A 16,022-nucleotide genomic window follows, 5' to 3' on the forward strand; every position below is an offset into this window, starting at 1 on the left:
AACTTTATCTTCGGGCAATAAGTAGGTGTGGGCTTTAAGCTTTGTTTCTTCAACTATTTTGCGAATGAATCGATGTGAGTCAGAGTCTGCAGGCTGTATTTCAAGGCGGCACCCTTTTAAGGTGCCAGTTATCTCCTTTCCGGTTTGCTTGTTTAAGGTTTTTAAGAATTCATCCGCTTTTCGTACGTCATCTACGACAATAATTGGCACTTTATCAATTCTGCTTGTTTTGGGGCTGGAGTTTGGTTTTCTATTTGCAGGAATGGTGTCACTTTTATTTGGTTGGTCTTTTGGGGTGGTAGTGAGCTGAGTGGCTGACTCGTCTTCGTTGTCCAAATGCATGTCGTCTATTTGGTTCTCTAATTGTTTATATCAACTGCATGTTTTGAGGGAAGGCTCCTCATCGGAGTCAGAATCCGTTTGTCTATGGCGCAATTTTCTTTTTCTTTGTTCTTTGAAACCACTAGTGGATTGAAGTATGTCGCAGAAGTTTTTAATCTCTTCAAATTGTTTAGCGAGCTTTTCGTTAGAGGTTTGTAATTCGTTTATTTTTGCATTGGCCATCTCATTTTCCTGCGTACGCAGTTGATTAATGGCTTTTACAAGGAGAAAGTTTACTTCTTTTTGATCACTAGCGGACATAATCACATTTGGGTCGTTACGGATATCTTGGATATCTTTCACCAAGGATCTGGTAGTTTCAACGTCATTGGTAAAGTAATTTTGTGACTTAATATTTGGAGAACATTGGGTTCATCATTGAGATGTCTCATGTGAGGATTTTCCATGTCTGTTTTATTATTAGTTACATTTATGTTTGTTGTGTCATATTGATTAATCATGTGAGGCAAATAGGTTGGAAAAAAGGCCTAACTAGAGGCCGTGCCCGAAGGTACCCTTATCAGCACGGTGAATATAGAGAATCAGAAGAAAGAATAAAACACGACCTGTTTTATCCAGCGAAGGATGCAGCAGTGGAGTTAAGGCGACGCTTCTGCGAGGCGAAAGCCAAAGAAAAAAACAACCCAGAGCCCGTGAGGCGAGGTCGATGAATTCGGTACAGTAGCGGGGATGGCAGCAACGATAGAAACGGAGAGCGAAGCGATAAGACGTCTATCTCGAACGCTGTCTCACCTCGGAATTTTTTGTTCAAGAGAGGTTCTTTGCAACAAATCATTTGCGGGAACGGAAGGACCATTAGCACTAAATACTTCTGGTTTCCGATTCATATCACTAATTTTATCTGCCATAGACGCTAACCTGGTTACATCTTCATCACTAACTAATAATATATTTTGTATTGAGTCAGGTAGCTTCTCCAGCCATAAACTGTAGTAGCAACTGATCTCAACTTCTGCAAAAGTTGGCTTGGTTTCATGTCTCCAAGTTCGATACCAGTAATCAAACGTTTAATCCGTACATTTTCACTTTCTTTGAATAAATGTAATAACCTAATTTTAGCATCCGAATATTATGTGGCACTATCGTTCGTTACAATGTTCCAAAGATTTTCGACGAACAAGCTGTGAAACTAAATAATTAAATTTCGTTTCTTCTGAAACGATATTACTAATTTTGAACTGAGCTTCAACTTGAAAAAACCATATTTCCGGTTTATCAGTCCAAAAAGGAGGTATTTTTACACTCACCTCATGAAGCTCTGGTGATTGCATCATATCTTTCGTAGCAGATTCAAAAGTTATTTGTTGACATTTCGAAAATTAATCAGGGTCACCACGATGTAGCCTTGGCTACTAATGTTTAAAATTAATTTATGATTAGGAACAGCATGAATTATAAACAAATAGCTAAGTTTATTGCATTTTATTTCCCAGCTATCGAAATGCGACGCTAGGAGCAACGTTTTGAAACCAAAACCTAGTAATCATGAATCAGCACTAGTTGCCATTCAGCATAAAGATATTTAAATATAAATATGAATATTAACAAAATATTAAAGATAATTTTATAAAATAATTAAACACATGAGCAAATATATGAAATAAAAAATAATTATTTCTCATACAATAACTGAGCCACTACAATGCTGCTACAAGTTCTAGAATGTATATTCTATTCACTAAATTTTCTGCTATCGGTTTGAAGAAGTAAAGTTAGTGAAAAAAAAGGGTAATACTTGTATAAATTACAATTTAATTTCTGAACACAGTTTTTCCAAATTAACTCCCCCCCCCTATTTTTTTTGCTTAGCCATGGTTTCTATTGGTTTTTTTTTTGGCCAACAAGCAGAAAATGCATATTCGAAGTGCAAAACAAGTGTGTTTGTATGATTAATACTGGAATCCTCTGTTAACTTTTAAAATTATGCAGTGGTAAACGTTTTGTGTTTACATATTTATTTGTTTAACGATTTTTCATATAATATAAAGAGAGTGTGCTTTCTATTGCTTTTTTTGTTACTGTAATTTCCATTGCATTCGCTGCAGCAGGTAATATTTATGTTTGCAGTTGTTTCGTATGTATGTTTAAATTTGAATATATCTTATTTCAGTCATAATCTTATATCTTTTAAAACCCTATATGTGATGTTTTTAAAGACAAAAGATTTAATTTAGGTGTTTCATAGTATTCGATGGCCAGAAGTCGATCCAGGTCACCTGCAAGAAGAGGTAAATTATAAATTTTGCAAGTACTTTTATAAAGCTTTTAAATAACATAGTGTGGAAAATAGATATTAAATTATTTTAGTATAATTATATTTGAAGATTGTTTTGACTGATAGCAAATATGTTTTTACGTTTAATAGCTCAAAAATATTTTTGTTATTCCCTCAGAACAAACAGGATTTAATCCGAATAGTTTTTAATGCTCATCCAGCTGTATGGGTAACAGAAATAAAATTTTTCCGATTTTATAAACTTGCGTTATTGAAATAATTATCTGATATCAATATTTAAAAAATAAATATATTAATTTGTATATTTAATATGTTATTTTATTTTAGAGTTTATTTCTAGAACATAATACCCTTTTTTACAATTTATAATGAAAAATGGCTCAGTTATGTTATAATGCAGTTTTTAGTGTTTGTTGCATCACTTGAATTGTCCAAGAAGCATATATATATTACTGTAAAAGCCCGGAGTCTGGTAAATCCTAGGTTTTGCAGGTGAAACCTTGCTTTTACCAATGTGGCTTGGTAAAAGTCCAAAGTATGCTTTAATATGATTCCATTTCAGACTTTTACCAAGTCTTTACAGTAAAACCTAGGAGTTAACAATGCCTTCTGGTAAAAGGCCGAAATGGGGAATTACTTATGATAGGATTTTCCATTCGCAGATATATTGCATACAGTGTGTCCCCCAAAAAAGTTAAAACACACTTTAACTTTTTAGTTGATAATATAAATTGTACAAGTGGTAAAAATAAGGTATGATTTAAGATTATGCCGATGAAACTGTCTTACAATTATTTTTGAAGCAGTTACAAGGGGGAAAAAATACAATATTTATCCCATAAGATCCCACGTGAAAAAGCTGAATTAATGCACAGTTCTCTTAATAACTAAAAAGATTTCAATATTTTTTAAATAATTTTGGTAATAGATAAAAAATTAAATTAATAGCTCAGAGTAAAAATTATGAAATTTAACCTTTTTCCGTCCTATGTCCATATGTCCCAGAGATTAGATTTCATACCGTATTGGGTAAATTTAACCCACTTTTAAATGGGTTTTTATGTGTGCAGTGTTTTTAAGGAATTAGGGAACAAATATATGACTAAAGAAATTTGGTGACACGTTTGGATTGCAGATGGCACGCTTATGTTTTACAGCACGCCAATTACTCAGGTTTCAATTTGTCTATTTTTTTTTTAAATTTTACAATAAGTACAATTATATTTAAGGCATAGTTAGTATGAAATAGTTCTTACTGTTCTTATTAAGTAGTAGTTTAACATTTTTAATGTCAGATTTAAGAAATTTTGAATACATTCTTTTTGTGGGAAATATTGTCCCAATCATATTTAACAGTGGGTTAATATGTCCCACCAGTGAACAAATTACTACATGCTGATATATTATGTTTGTATTTATGAACTAGAGCATGTGACAGAGTTTATGTTTCGTAATATTCATATTATATGACTGTAAATTTTAGTTTTGTTTTGTGAGAAAGGGTAATATCCTAGACGAGTGGAACAAATAGTCCCAGTTGACAGTTGGGACATATTGTCCCAGGAGATTTCCAGGAAAAGGTAAAAGTTAAAAACTTTAAACTCGCATTACACTTTTTTTATGTTAAAATTAAATAAAAATAATTATGTTAACATTAAATTAAGATAATTATGTTAACATTAAATTAAAATAATTTTTATAGATAAATTTTACATATGCAAAAGTCAGGTTGAAAAAACTGTAAAAAATAAGGAAAATATAGTATGTTTTACTTTAATACATCTAATACTGCGTGTTACAACAAGGTTGATTGTTACAGGATTTTGAATTAGAAAGTACACCTGATTTGCACAAGCACATCTTTATAGTACACTTCTTTGAACAGTTGCATTTTTTTGTCCTTTGTCCGCCATTGAAGGAAAGTTTTTTACTACTTCACGTACACTTATTTCTCTTGTACGAACTTTTTCGATGTTTAAAAAATTTTCTTTGTAAAAGGTAACCTGGTTTCTTGTGTACAAAGATTTTGATTTACCAAATTTTGTACTAAGAACATAAAAGTCATCATTTGAATGTCTGTAATAATGACTATACTGATTTTGACTCCATTTACAATTTATCAATGTCAGGTACTTTTATATTAACATTTTATCCTAGATTAGGTTTCAGAAAGTTTTTAGTGAATGCAATCTTCACCTTCTTTGCCTCCTTCTCAAATCATTCCTTAATGACTTTTGTGCCAAAAATTGCCGCTATGCAAAGCCAAAATAACAAGCCAAAGAATTGCACATACTCGGTATCCATGTACACATCGACCTATTTTCAATTAGAAAAACATCAGAGAATAGCACAAACTTGGCATTGCACACTGACTTGACTTTGCCAATGTGCACAATGATCTATTTTTGGTACTTGCATACTATGACGACTACCTTGGCAACATTTGCCGATTAAAACATTCATTGCCTTTTTTGGTTTATGTTTATAAATTCTTTTAAAAATAAAAGCCCTAATTATAAAGAAACAAAAACTTAAAAACCAAAAATCCTGAATATATATACAGTCAAAAGTCGTTAATTCGGACACCCATAATCCGGAATGATCTATAATCCGGACCTCAAAGCTACAAACTTTCTGCGCATGCGTCGCGATCACGCATGCGCATAGGCGTTTACGAGAGCGCGTAAGACCCTTACGGCTGTGAATATGTTTGTGCGCATGCGCGTTTAAATTGTAACGGAGTTATACGCTAAGCTAAAGTTATCTAATTCAGTTAATGTTGCCGATTGCGTTGTTCCTTAATCTTCGAATTGGATCCGGCTTATTATTTTTTGCAGACTGTTAGAGCAATTTTATAAAAGTAAGCTTGAACTTTCGATTATGTCAAATAGAATTTCCGATATATATTTACTACAAAGCGAAAGTATGTTTTGAAATCCGAAATCTGTTTATCAATTTCACGCTGCTCTGCGGCAGAGGGGGGGGGGCAGAAACGTCATTATTAGATTATGATAGATTAGAAAGATTATGTCAAATAGAATTTCCAATATATATTTACTAATATGTAATTTCTATCTACAAAGCGAAAGTATGTTTTGAGATCCGAAATCTGTTTATCAATTTCACCCGGCGGATTGGAAGTTGATTTGTCAGCACTATCCTTATCTTCAGGGCAGATGTTTTTATTTTATTTGGTTTATAATTCCATACTAAGTGTAGTATTTCATTCTGTCTTTGATATGATTTAAATCAAGTTCCTCGTCATTATAATTCGCTTCCGATAGTGAAGAAAGTGACCCAGAGGTTATTGAAAACGAAAACATTTCGATTGACAAATTAGTCGGTATTCTCAACACAGCAATTATGGGACTTGAACAGCGGAACTTTGTAACTAAACAAGAAATTACGTCTGTTTAATAGAATTAAAGAGAAAGTATTATCACATGAAACGAAGCAACTTACATTGAAGGAAATGTTTAATAAAGTAAACAAATAAATATTGAGCTTTTTCTTTTTGTAAATTTTGATACCCTTTAGATCATAATTGTTCTTTATTTCATAAATTACGGTTTCATATTTTTAATTTTGTAATTTTTGCATGCCATCTTCCTGATTTAAACTGATGATCTATAATCCGGAAAAATCGATAATCCGGAATCGCCGAAGTCCCGACGAGTCCGGATTAACGACTTTTGACTGTATTTATATATATATCCTGAATATATATATATACATATTATAAATAAATGTATATATATAAACTATATTCTAAATATGAATTAAAAATATTAAAATTAACTTACTTAAAACTGGTTAAAAGAAAACGTTGAAGTTAATGGTAAGGAAGGTGGCAGGAAATAGCTTTCAAAATATCATCAAAAGGCGTTTCCTGTTTTTTCCGCCAAATAAATTCACCTAAATAGGTATCCAAATGATGGCAGTTTGTCTCACGTTGTCACTTGTTCCTTTCAACATGTTGAGTGTGAATCTGCCTAGATGGGTCAACAAAATTGTATTGATGATTCACCTTAAAATGTTCAAAACTGGCAGCGATGAGCTCTTCTGTTTGATATCCAGGCCAAGAATTTGACATTATTGATGAGCCTTCAGCAATATTATTTTGGATTTCATGCATTAATGTTGTTGCCCTCCAGTCTGGAACTCTGACTAGAAATGTTTGTTTTGTCTCCCAGCAAATTCCACCGAAGACCCACTGCTGAGGCAAGATACGACCTTCATTATTCTTTTGATGCGTAAAAAGGCTTTCGTCAATTTCGACAATCATTTCAGGCCCTCCAATTTTAATATTTCCATTATCCTTCAAATCCTTCACACACACATCATGCATATAGTTATTCCAATCAATACACTCTTATTGGATAAATCCAACTGATGTTTGCACTATTTAATGGACGACTGAAGTAAATAAATCTTAAAGCTTTTAAACATTCAATACGACTGTTTTCAAACCTTGTACCAGTTTGAACACCAAACTTTTATATTTATATTTGTTGACAATATTTGACATTGCATTTCCAATAAAATCCTGAATTATAAAACTTTATATCATGACCGTTTTTACAAACATGTTCTTTGGGTAAAATTTCAGCCTCTCTGAAAAGTTCTATCACTTCTTCATTTGAAGGAAGTTGGAAAATGTTGATATCCATTGGAAAAAATAATCAAAAAAAGTTTCACATGTTTAACCTAAGTGTAATAATCCGCATAAATGTAGCAAAAAAAAAAAAAAAAAAAAAAAAGTTAATAGCAAGTGTGGTACTAGTGCAGGATAAAACTCTTTTATTTTAGCTCCCTCTATAACCTATGTTGTGGTTTAACCTGTATAACCTACAAGGGTTGCCAGTTTTGGTGAGATATCTAGGTAGTTATCATAGTACGTAAGTACCAATTCTATCACGCTGCAGAATTCTATATGATAAACACTTATCCAAAGAAAAATGAAAAACAATTGTCACAATAGATGAAGCATGGGTCTATTTAAATGATTGTAACAAAAAAAAAAGAGTAATTTATTATCATAAAAGGGGAGAAAAAAATTTAAGTACATGGTTCAAAGAATCGAAAGAAAGTTATTCTAAGGGATTCATGATTGTTGCTGGTTTTTCTTATAATGGCAAGTTAAAAATAAAGAGAGTGAAAAAAATGTTAAGATTAACTCCAAATACTATCAGGAACATATTTTATCGCCAATTTTTCTGGATGAAATAATATCGCTTTACCCACAGTGCCATCAATCTGTGAGACTCCATCAGGACAAAGCTAGCAGTCACACATCAAAATCCACTATAAATTTCCGAAAAGAAATGAAACAAAAAACTGGTATCAAGGCCATACCCTTCACTGATATCCCTACTAAATCTCCCGGTGTGTCACTTATGGAGTTTTGTGCTTTCGGACTTTTAAAAACTGCATTATCCAAACGTTGTCCTAAAACCCTAACAGGACTCTGGAAAGCTGTTCGGGAGGAATGGTATAGAATATCTCTTCTGCCACTTCAAAGGGCATTATTATCCTGGAAATTGCAGTTTCGAAAGATAGTTCAGAATAAGGGTTGTGAAATAGAACATTTAAAACACAAGAATTTTATGTAATTTAATTATGAATTTATGTAATTATGAATACAATATACATTGTCTAAAAAATGTGTGAACAGTCTCTGTAGCTAGAGCGGGATAATGCTCTTTATTTTAACGCCCTCTATAACCTTTGTTAGGGTTAACCTGAACCTACAAGGGTCGCCAGTTTTGGCAAGATACCTAGGTAGTCATCATAGTACGTAAGTACCCTATTTTCACTTAAAAATCAAAGGAGCGTCAAATTCTACACTAGAACAAAACAAAAAATATATCTCAATAAACTGCATTTTAAATCAAACAATGAAATAACATAAAAAAGCACTACGCACTATTATCGCGTCTATGCATTACACAAAGTAAATATCCACTTACCCTTATTTAGAATTTTTTGTGTTTTCAGTCTGTAATTGTTGGTTGTGCATTAGCACTGAAGGCGTAATGAGTACGTTTCCTCAAGCACAGAATTAAAGAATCATAAGTCAAAAATTTTAACTACGAAATCTTTTATTTAATAAAATAGGATAATTCTGCTTAACTTAAGCATAACAATAAAGTAATAATCTTCACAGACATTAAAATTGAAGTATTCAAAAGAATAACTTACATAGAATCATCATCAGTACTAAATATCATCAGGCTTACCTATATAAGGCAATAAGAAAAATAAACAGGAATATACTTTGCCATCGTACCTGAAAGAGAAGAAAGTACTACTGGATTAGACCTTTAGTCAGATACAAGTAGCTAGGGTGAAAATCAAATATACTGCATTGCAAACGAGCTTTACTTTCTCTCGCCAATATATACCTTGGCGCACGTTCGTTTCGTATGCCTTTCGAGTTTCATTATGCAAAATACCTAAATTTATGCTAACATTGCCCCTGTTTTGCTAATGAAACTCATACCAATTGTAATTCATTCCTGCAAAACTGAAATTTAACTTTAGGAATTGGTTTAGTCATAATATCAGCAACCATTTCCTCTGTTGAAAGATAAGCAAGTTTTACTATTCCTTTGTTATTCAAGTCGCGTATATGATGAACTTTTGTATCAATATGTTTTGTGCGTGAACTGAATTTTTCAGATTCTACAAGTCTTATAGTAGACTGATTATCTTCAAATACCTTTATCGGTAGAGTTTGGGGTAGATTGAAATCTTCTGTTAATTTTAATAGCCATAATAGTTCTTGCATAGCTTGCGATAGTGCAATATATTCAGCTTCTGCTGAGGATAAAGAAACACAAGTTTGTTTTCTTGAAAACCATGAAATACAGTTCCTTCCTAATAAAATAACACTTCCTGATGTAGATTTTCTATCTTCAATATCTTGTCCCCAATCAGCATCTGAATAAACTGTAATATTAGGTTCTTCACTCGACGAAATTTGTAAGGATAGGTTCTTTGTCGTGTTTAAGTATCTAATGATTCTTATAACAGCATTCCAGTCCTTTTGATGTGGATTATTACACCTTCTGCTGAGTATGTGAGTTGAAGCTGTGATATCTGGTCTTGTGATAGACGATATATACAAAAGACTTCCAATAGCTTGGCGAAATTTATCATTTGAAGTTAGGAGATTTTCTTCCTTGTTTAGGTTATAATAGTTCGTTTCCATTGGTGTGCTAGCGTGTTTCGCCTCTTCAAGTTGAAATTGCTTGAAAAGTTGATTTATTTTATTTTTCTGTGATAAGAGATAACTTCCATCTTCCTTGCGATTTATTTCCATCCCAAAGAAATATTTAGCTTCACCAAGATGCGTTATTTGGTAACGTTTCTTTAAATCATTGATTGTTTGAAGAATTAGTCCTTCTGTAGAACTTATTAGGATGTCATCAACATACACTATTAAATTAATTTTTTTATCACAAACCACTTTTGTGAAAAGACACGGATCTGCTTTGCTTTGACTGAACCCCAGATTCTTCAGTGTATTTTCAATTTCTGCATTCCAGCACCTAGCTGCTTGTTTGAGACCATAAATCGACTTCTGTAATTTACAAACTTTATGTCTTTCTTCCGGAACCACGAATCCTTCTGGTTGTTCCATATATATTTCTTCATTTAAATTGCCGTTCAAAAAAGCTGTTTTAACATCTAGTTGATGTACCTTGGCATTATTATACGCTGCCCATGCTAAGAAAACTCTTATCATAGTGTGTTTCACTACTGGTGAAAAAGTTTCATCATAATCACTGACGTACTTTTGAGTAAATCCTTTGGCTACTAAGCGTGCTTTGTATTTTATATTTTTACCAGTTTCATCATATTTTGTCTTAAACACCCATTTGCTGCCTACTGCATGTTTTCCTGGTGGTAATTCTGTAAGTTTATAGGTTTCATTTTCTTTTAGAGAATGTATTTCTTCTTGCATAGCCTTAATCCAAGCTTCTTGTTCACGTTTTGGTACGTTTAAAATTTCTTCAAGGCTTTCTGGATCTTTAATTTCAAGTAAGATTGATTCTTCGTCTTCTGCTTTATAAGAGAATCTTTCCGGTGGGACCCCTTTGGTTGATATGCTAGAAACCCTTCTTTCTACATTTTCTTCACATTTAATTAACTCTTCGAAACTTTTTGAATCTTCTGTAAAATCATCGCCAAGAGATGTTTCTTCATTATTTTCTTTATCATCTTGCGAGTTATTGAAGTGAATTAATTCTAAATCTTTAGCATTATTTTCTGCATGCTTGTCAGATAAAGACGCGTTTTCTGAAAATTTAACAGTTCTACTTACTATTATATTCCTTCCACCTACATAAATCCTGTATCCCTTACTTCGTAAATCGTATCCTACGAATATTCCTTCTTCAGCTCTGTTGTCGAATTTACGCCATTTTTGTTTGTTCACATAATAAAATGCTGTACAGCCAAATCCTCGTAAGTGACTTAAGTTTGGTTTTCTACCATTCCATAATTCATATGGTGTTCTATCTGTGGCTTTAGTTGGTAACCTATTTTGAAGATATGCAGCAGTAGCTGCTGCTTCAGCCCAGAATCCTTTCGGTAATTTAGAGTTTATTAGCATAGCTTTTGTCATTTCTATTAAAGAGCGATTTTCCTTTCTGCGACGCCGTTCTGTGCCGGACAATAAGGAACCGAAGTTTTGTGAAAAATGCCGAGTTTCTTTAAATAATTTTCAGTACTTTCGTTACAGTATTCTGTACCGTTGTCGGATCTGAGAACCTTTATTTTCTTTCTAAATTTATTTGTTGTCGCTGCAACATACTGTTTAAGTTTGTGGAATACTTCATCTTTTGAAGTAATAAAATAAATTTGAGTATAACGCGAATAGTCATCAATGAAAGTTACGAAATATCTTTTCCCTCCTAAGCTGTTGACTTCAATTGGCCCACACATATCTGTGCACTAAATCCAGTGGATTTTTAGATCTAAAACTAGTTTTGGGATAAGGTGTTTCAGTTAGTTTCGCTTTTACACAAGTAGAACATTCCACACTATGAGTGCATTTGCCAAGTTTAATGCCGTCTGCCAAATCATTTTTCTCAAGTGTTTTTATGGCATCTATATTTCTGTGGCCTAATCTTTGATGCCATTTTAGTATACAGTTCATATTTGAACATGAAACATTATTAGCTAAGTATGATTTCTCATCAATTGGGTTTACGATCAATTTATATAAACCTTGCTGAGCGTTGCCGTCGGCTACGAGTATATTGTTACGCTTTATGTAACACTTATTACTATCAAATGTAACAATGCAACCTTTATTGGTAACAGATTGAACAGAAAGTAAATTACTATCTAAACCTGGTACATACAATACATTTTCCAATTTTATTTGTGTAACCTGACTCTTTAAGTTTTGAGCTTTAAAATAACCTTCACCAATACCATAAGAATTTAATTTAGCACCATTGGCTACAGTTACTATTTGTTTATTAGAGTCATTTAACTGAGAGAAAAAATTCTTATTACTCGTCATATGAGTTGAGGCTCCCGAGTCGATAACCCATTCTTGCGTTTGCGTGTTTTCATGTTTATTTTCCACTTTTAGAACTTGATTAAACTGAATCTGCGAATTTTCAGTTTCAATACTTTTAAAATACTTATTTTCTTTAAGTTTTGTTATTTTTTCTATACAAATTGATTCTTTTAGAATAGACATTATTACTTGTTACAATTATTCTTTTAAACTTTGTAACTAGTATTTTCAACAAAGAGTTTTAACACTTTATGCCCCTGGAATCTTACAACATTACAAAATTTCAATTTCTCAGTCTCATAATCTTTTGTTGGTTGTGCATTAGCACTGAAGGCGTAATGAGTACTTTTCCTCAAGCACAGAATTAAAGAATCATAAGTCAAAAATTTTAACTACGAAATCTTTTATTTAATAAAATAGGATAATTCTGCTTAACTTAAGCATAACAATAAAGTAATAATCTTCACAGACATTAAAATTGAAGTATTCAAAAGAATAACTTACATAGAATCATCATCAGTACTAAATATCATCAGGCTTACCTATATAAGGCAATAAGAAAAATAAACAGGAATATACTTTGCCATCGTACCTGAAAGAGAAGAAAGTACTACTGGATTAGACCTTTGGTCAGATACAAGTACCTAGGGTGAAAATCAAATATACTGCATTGCAAACGAGCTTTACTTTCTCTCGCCAATATATACCTTGGCGCACGTTCGTTTCGTATGCCTTTCGAGTTTCATTCTGAAAAATACCTAAATTTATGCTAACAGTAATACACAAAATTCCTCAACAGCATCCAAAAACTTTCCTCAAACCATGTTCCCTTTCTAATGGAACACTTTATGCGTTGACCATTTGAACCTTTATGTGACAAACCCATTCAAAGCCATCTGAATGGCCTTTGTGTTCGACCATATGCATTTTCCTTCGTACAAACAAGACGCTTATAATTCTGTTGAATCACATCCAACAAAGTTTCTTTTCTTCTGTCCTCAATTGCTTCAACAAAAACCACCTTCCGCTCTCTCGTTCTATACCACCAAACACCCACTTTACCACCAACAGCCATTTTACGATGCGAAGCACACAATAAGTGACATACTTCCTAACTGGCATCCAACAAATATTTTCCCATCAGTCAAGTTCACTGCAATCATGTCATAATAGGGTTTCTATAACATTTAACTACCAAGTTGTTACCATAAATGAAACAACTTGGCGATAATCCAAGGGGCACACTAAAATATAGGCAAACCACACATTTTTATTGAGTTTAAATTGCTATGTACATAGACTATTTTATACTTTTATTTACATGTTGTTTTCATACATAATTTTTTCATTTACAGAAAGGCACAGAAGTAGATCTCGAGAAAGAGAACGGGAACATGAACGCAGAGCAAGAGGTAAGATTAAAATAATTTTATGCAATCCTATAATTCATGAGTATGAAACTTGTGTTGAGGGAAGAAAAAGTGTAATTTATTTATGTAAATTAGGTTATTTTTATAATTGTGATCTGTTGAATATAAATATATTAACAAGGAAAAATTAAGAATCAGATTAGGATGATTTTCTGGATCATAAAAATCATTGTTCATAAAATACAAGTATTTTTAAATTTCACAGTATCTATTATATGACATAGTCTTACGGAAAAAAGGAGTTTCTACTGATGTTTTCTTAGTTCAAACATGCTTTCTTCAGGATTTTTTAAAAATACCTTGTAAAACTGAAAGCGCAAGGAACAAATGCATTTCATGTGCTGATACATGTTTCCATTCCCTTCTACCTTTCAGTTTCCTTTTCCCAACAACATTACCTGATTGCTCAGCATAATGATTAGTCTCTTTTACAATTATATCCACTATTTCATCATTTATAAAATGCTCATAATATTGTAAAACACCTGCACTGGCTGCAAATGAAATACTAACTTTAGGCAATAATTTGAACTGTAAATGTGGAGGACAAATATCTGGGACATCCGACATAATTTGATTCCATTGGCGCCCTAGTAAAAGTTGTGCAGGATCATCACTATTGTCACTATCTTCAAAATCAAAAGCATCTGAAAAAAAGCTGCCATCTGAATCACTTCCCAATTCTTCAAGACTTAAATCCGCTTGTTCACTTGAACTACTTATTTTACAAACATTAAACACAAAAAAGCAATGAGCACTGACACTGGATCGTTTCAAAATATGTTCTAACGGAAAAAATATTCTAATTCTACATACTTCTATTGTCTAATCAACTTACAAGCACTGTGCTGCCATCTGTGTAAATAGAATTGATACGGGTGCGATAAAAATTGGTATTCCCTTGACTTTTTATTGCAAAAGCAGAGCCCATATGAGACACAGGCATAACAAAATTTATTTGTATTGGTTGCTCGTATGAGATACGGTGCAACGAGTAAGGGGTTATTTGCATTAACCGTAATATGTACATATTTCATATGAAGTTAGTGTTTGATGAATGGCAGTTTGCCATTAAACTCCATTTATGTTTACTGACTAACATTATGTAAGCCAAATTACATAAAATTATTCAGAAAGTTTTGGATGTGGTTTAAATGTTAATAAACCAAATATGTTGTCAGTATTAAGTGTGTGTGTGTGTGTCTGAAGGATTAGTATAGAATTCAGGAATGCAAAAATATTTTACTTCAGAAAAATTTTTTATTTTCTGATTATCTATACCCCATTCCTGAATGATAACAACTACTTCTTCCTCAAGCTAAAATGTGAAAGACAGCAGCCATTTTCCAAAGTGGCAGCACACTTAAAAATTACGTAAAGCTCCAATCGATCAACCAAGCTGAAAAATGCAAAAAACAAAAACAAACAAAAAAAAAAAAAAAAACATATAAAACACTCACCCATAGTAAAGTTTACCCTTTTTAATTTATCCTCGTAAAAGATGAACTTAACATAAGGACACTTCTAAAATTCTTCAAATCATAACACTTTCCACTTGAAGAATGAAACTCAACTTTCGTTTTTAAACTGCATATTCCATTACCTAGAAAAACTTGATAATTCGTGATAAATGGTCGGTCTTTGACAATGAAGAAGACACCAAATGTGGACACCAGCTTCACGAATGAGAATGAAGACACCAGCTTCACGATAATGTGATTTTATTGTACACACACAAATAAAAAATACAATAAGTAAATTTGCATAGAACATCGGTAGAATATTGCGGTTCACACACACACTTCCACTTCTCTCCTTTCTCAACTGCCAATTTCAGCGAAGTTCTTTTACTGTGCTTCTGTGTCAAAGTCCACATTTGGCGAATTTCACATACTTGGCGGTTCTATCAGTTTTTTTAATCTTGCACGTCTTTCCTTGGGAAGCGTATATGTCTCTTTAGAGATTATACGCAGAGTTCAAAATCTAAGTTCATTGTTTATGTATCTCTAAATTATAGTAAGATTATATCATTGTCACTATACCTGTTCATTGTACATGTTTCAACTTACCCGTTTCATTGTATCCCTGCACACACACACAAAGTCCTATCTTAAATGTGCCATTAATTTGAAGTATACTAATCAGATATACCTTTACATACACAATACTTATATAGGTAGCCCTTCTATGACATGGCATCCTATAACATGGTTTCACTATAACACGATTCATAAATTGCGTGAACTCTCTTGTAATACGGTTTTCCTAGAATACGATTTCGCTCTAACACGATAAGAAAATTGCCTAAGCCATTTAACACATAATAAGGGAGACATAGTCATCTAACACATAATAAGGGAGACAAAACCCTTATTAGTTTATAGATCTTTATATCCGTAAATAAAAACACCTTACT

General features: G+C 32.6%; 1 protein-coding gene across 1 annotated transcript in view; it reads left to right on the top strand.

The window, feature by feature from the left end:
• The first annotated feature begins 2,259 nt into the window (after positions 1–2,259).
• ytr (U4/U6.U5 small nuclear ribonucleoprotein 27 kDa protein yantar) overlaps positions 2,260–16,022 on the top strand; it is a 30,924-nt gene continuing 17,161 nt past the window's right edge. The window contains exons 1-3 of the mRNA XM_035351986.2: positions 2,260–2,450; positions 2,577–2,630; positions 13,532–13,588. Coding sequence (XP_035207877.1) covers positions 2,594–2,630; positions 13,532–13,588 — 94 coding nt within the window. The 5' untranslated portion in view covers positions 2,260–2,450; positions 2,577–2,593. The remainder of the gene's footprint in view (positions 2,451–2,576; positions 2,631–13,531; positions 13,589–16,022) is intronic.

Source organism: Stegodyphus dumicola, chromosome 6, assembly GCF_044657685.1.
Source record: "Stegodyphus dumicola isolate Sdum_Otavi_A_Nest chromosome 6, ASM4465768v1".
Lineage (NCBI taxonomy): Eukaryota > Metazoa > Arthropoda > Arachnida > Araneae > Eresidae > Stegodyphus > Stegodyphus dumicola.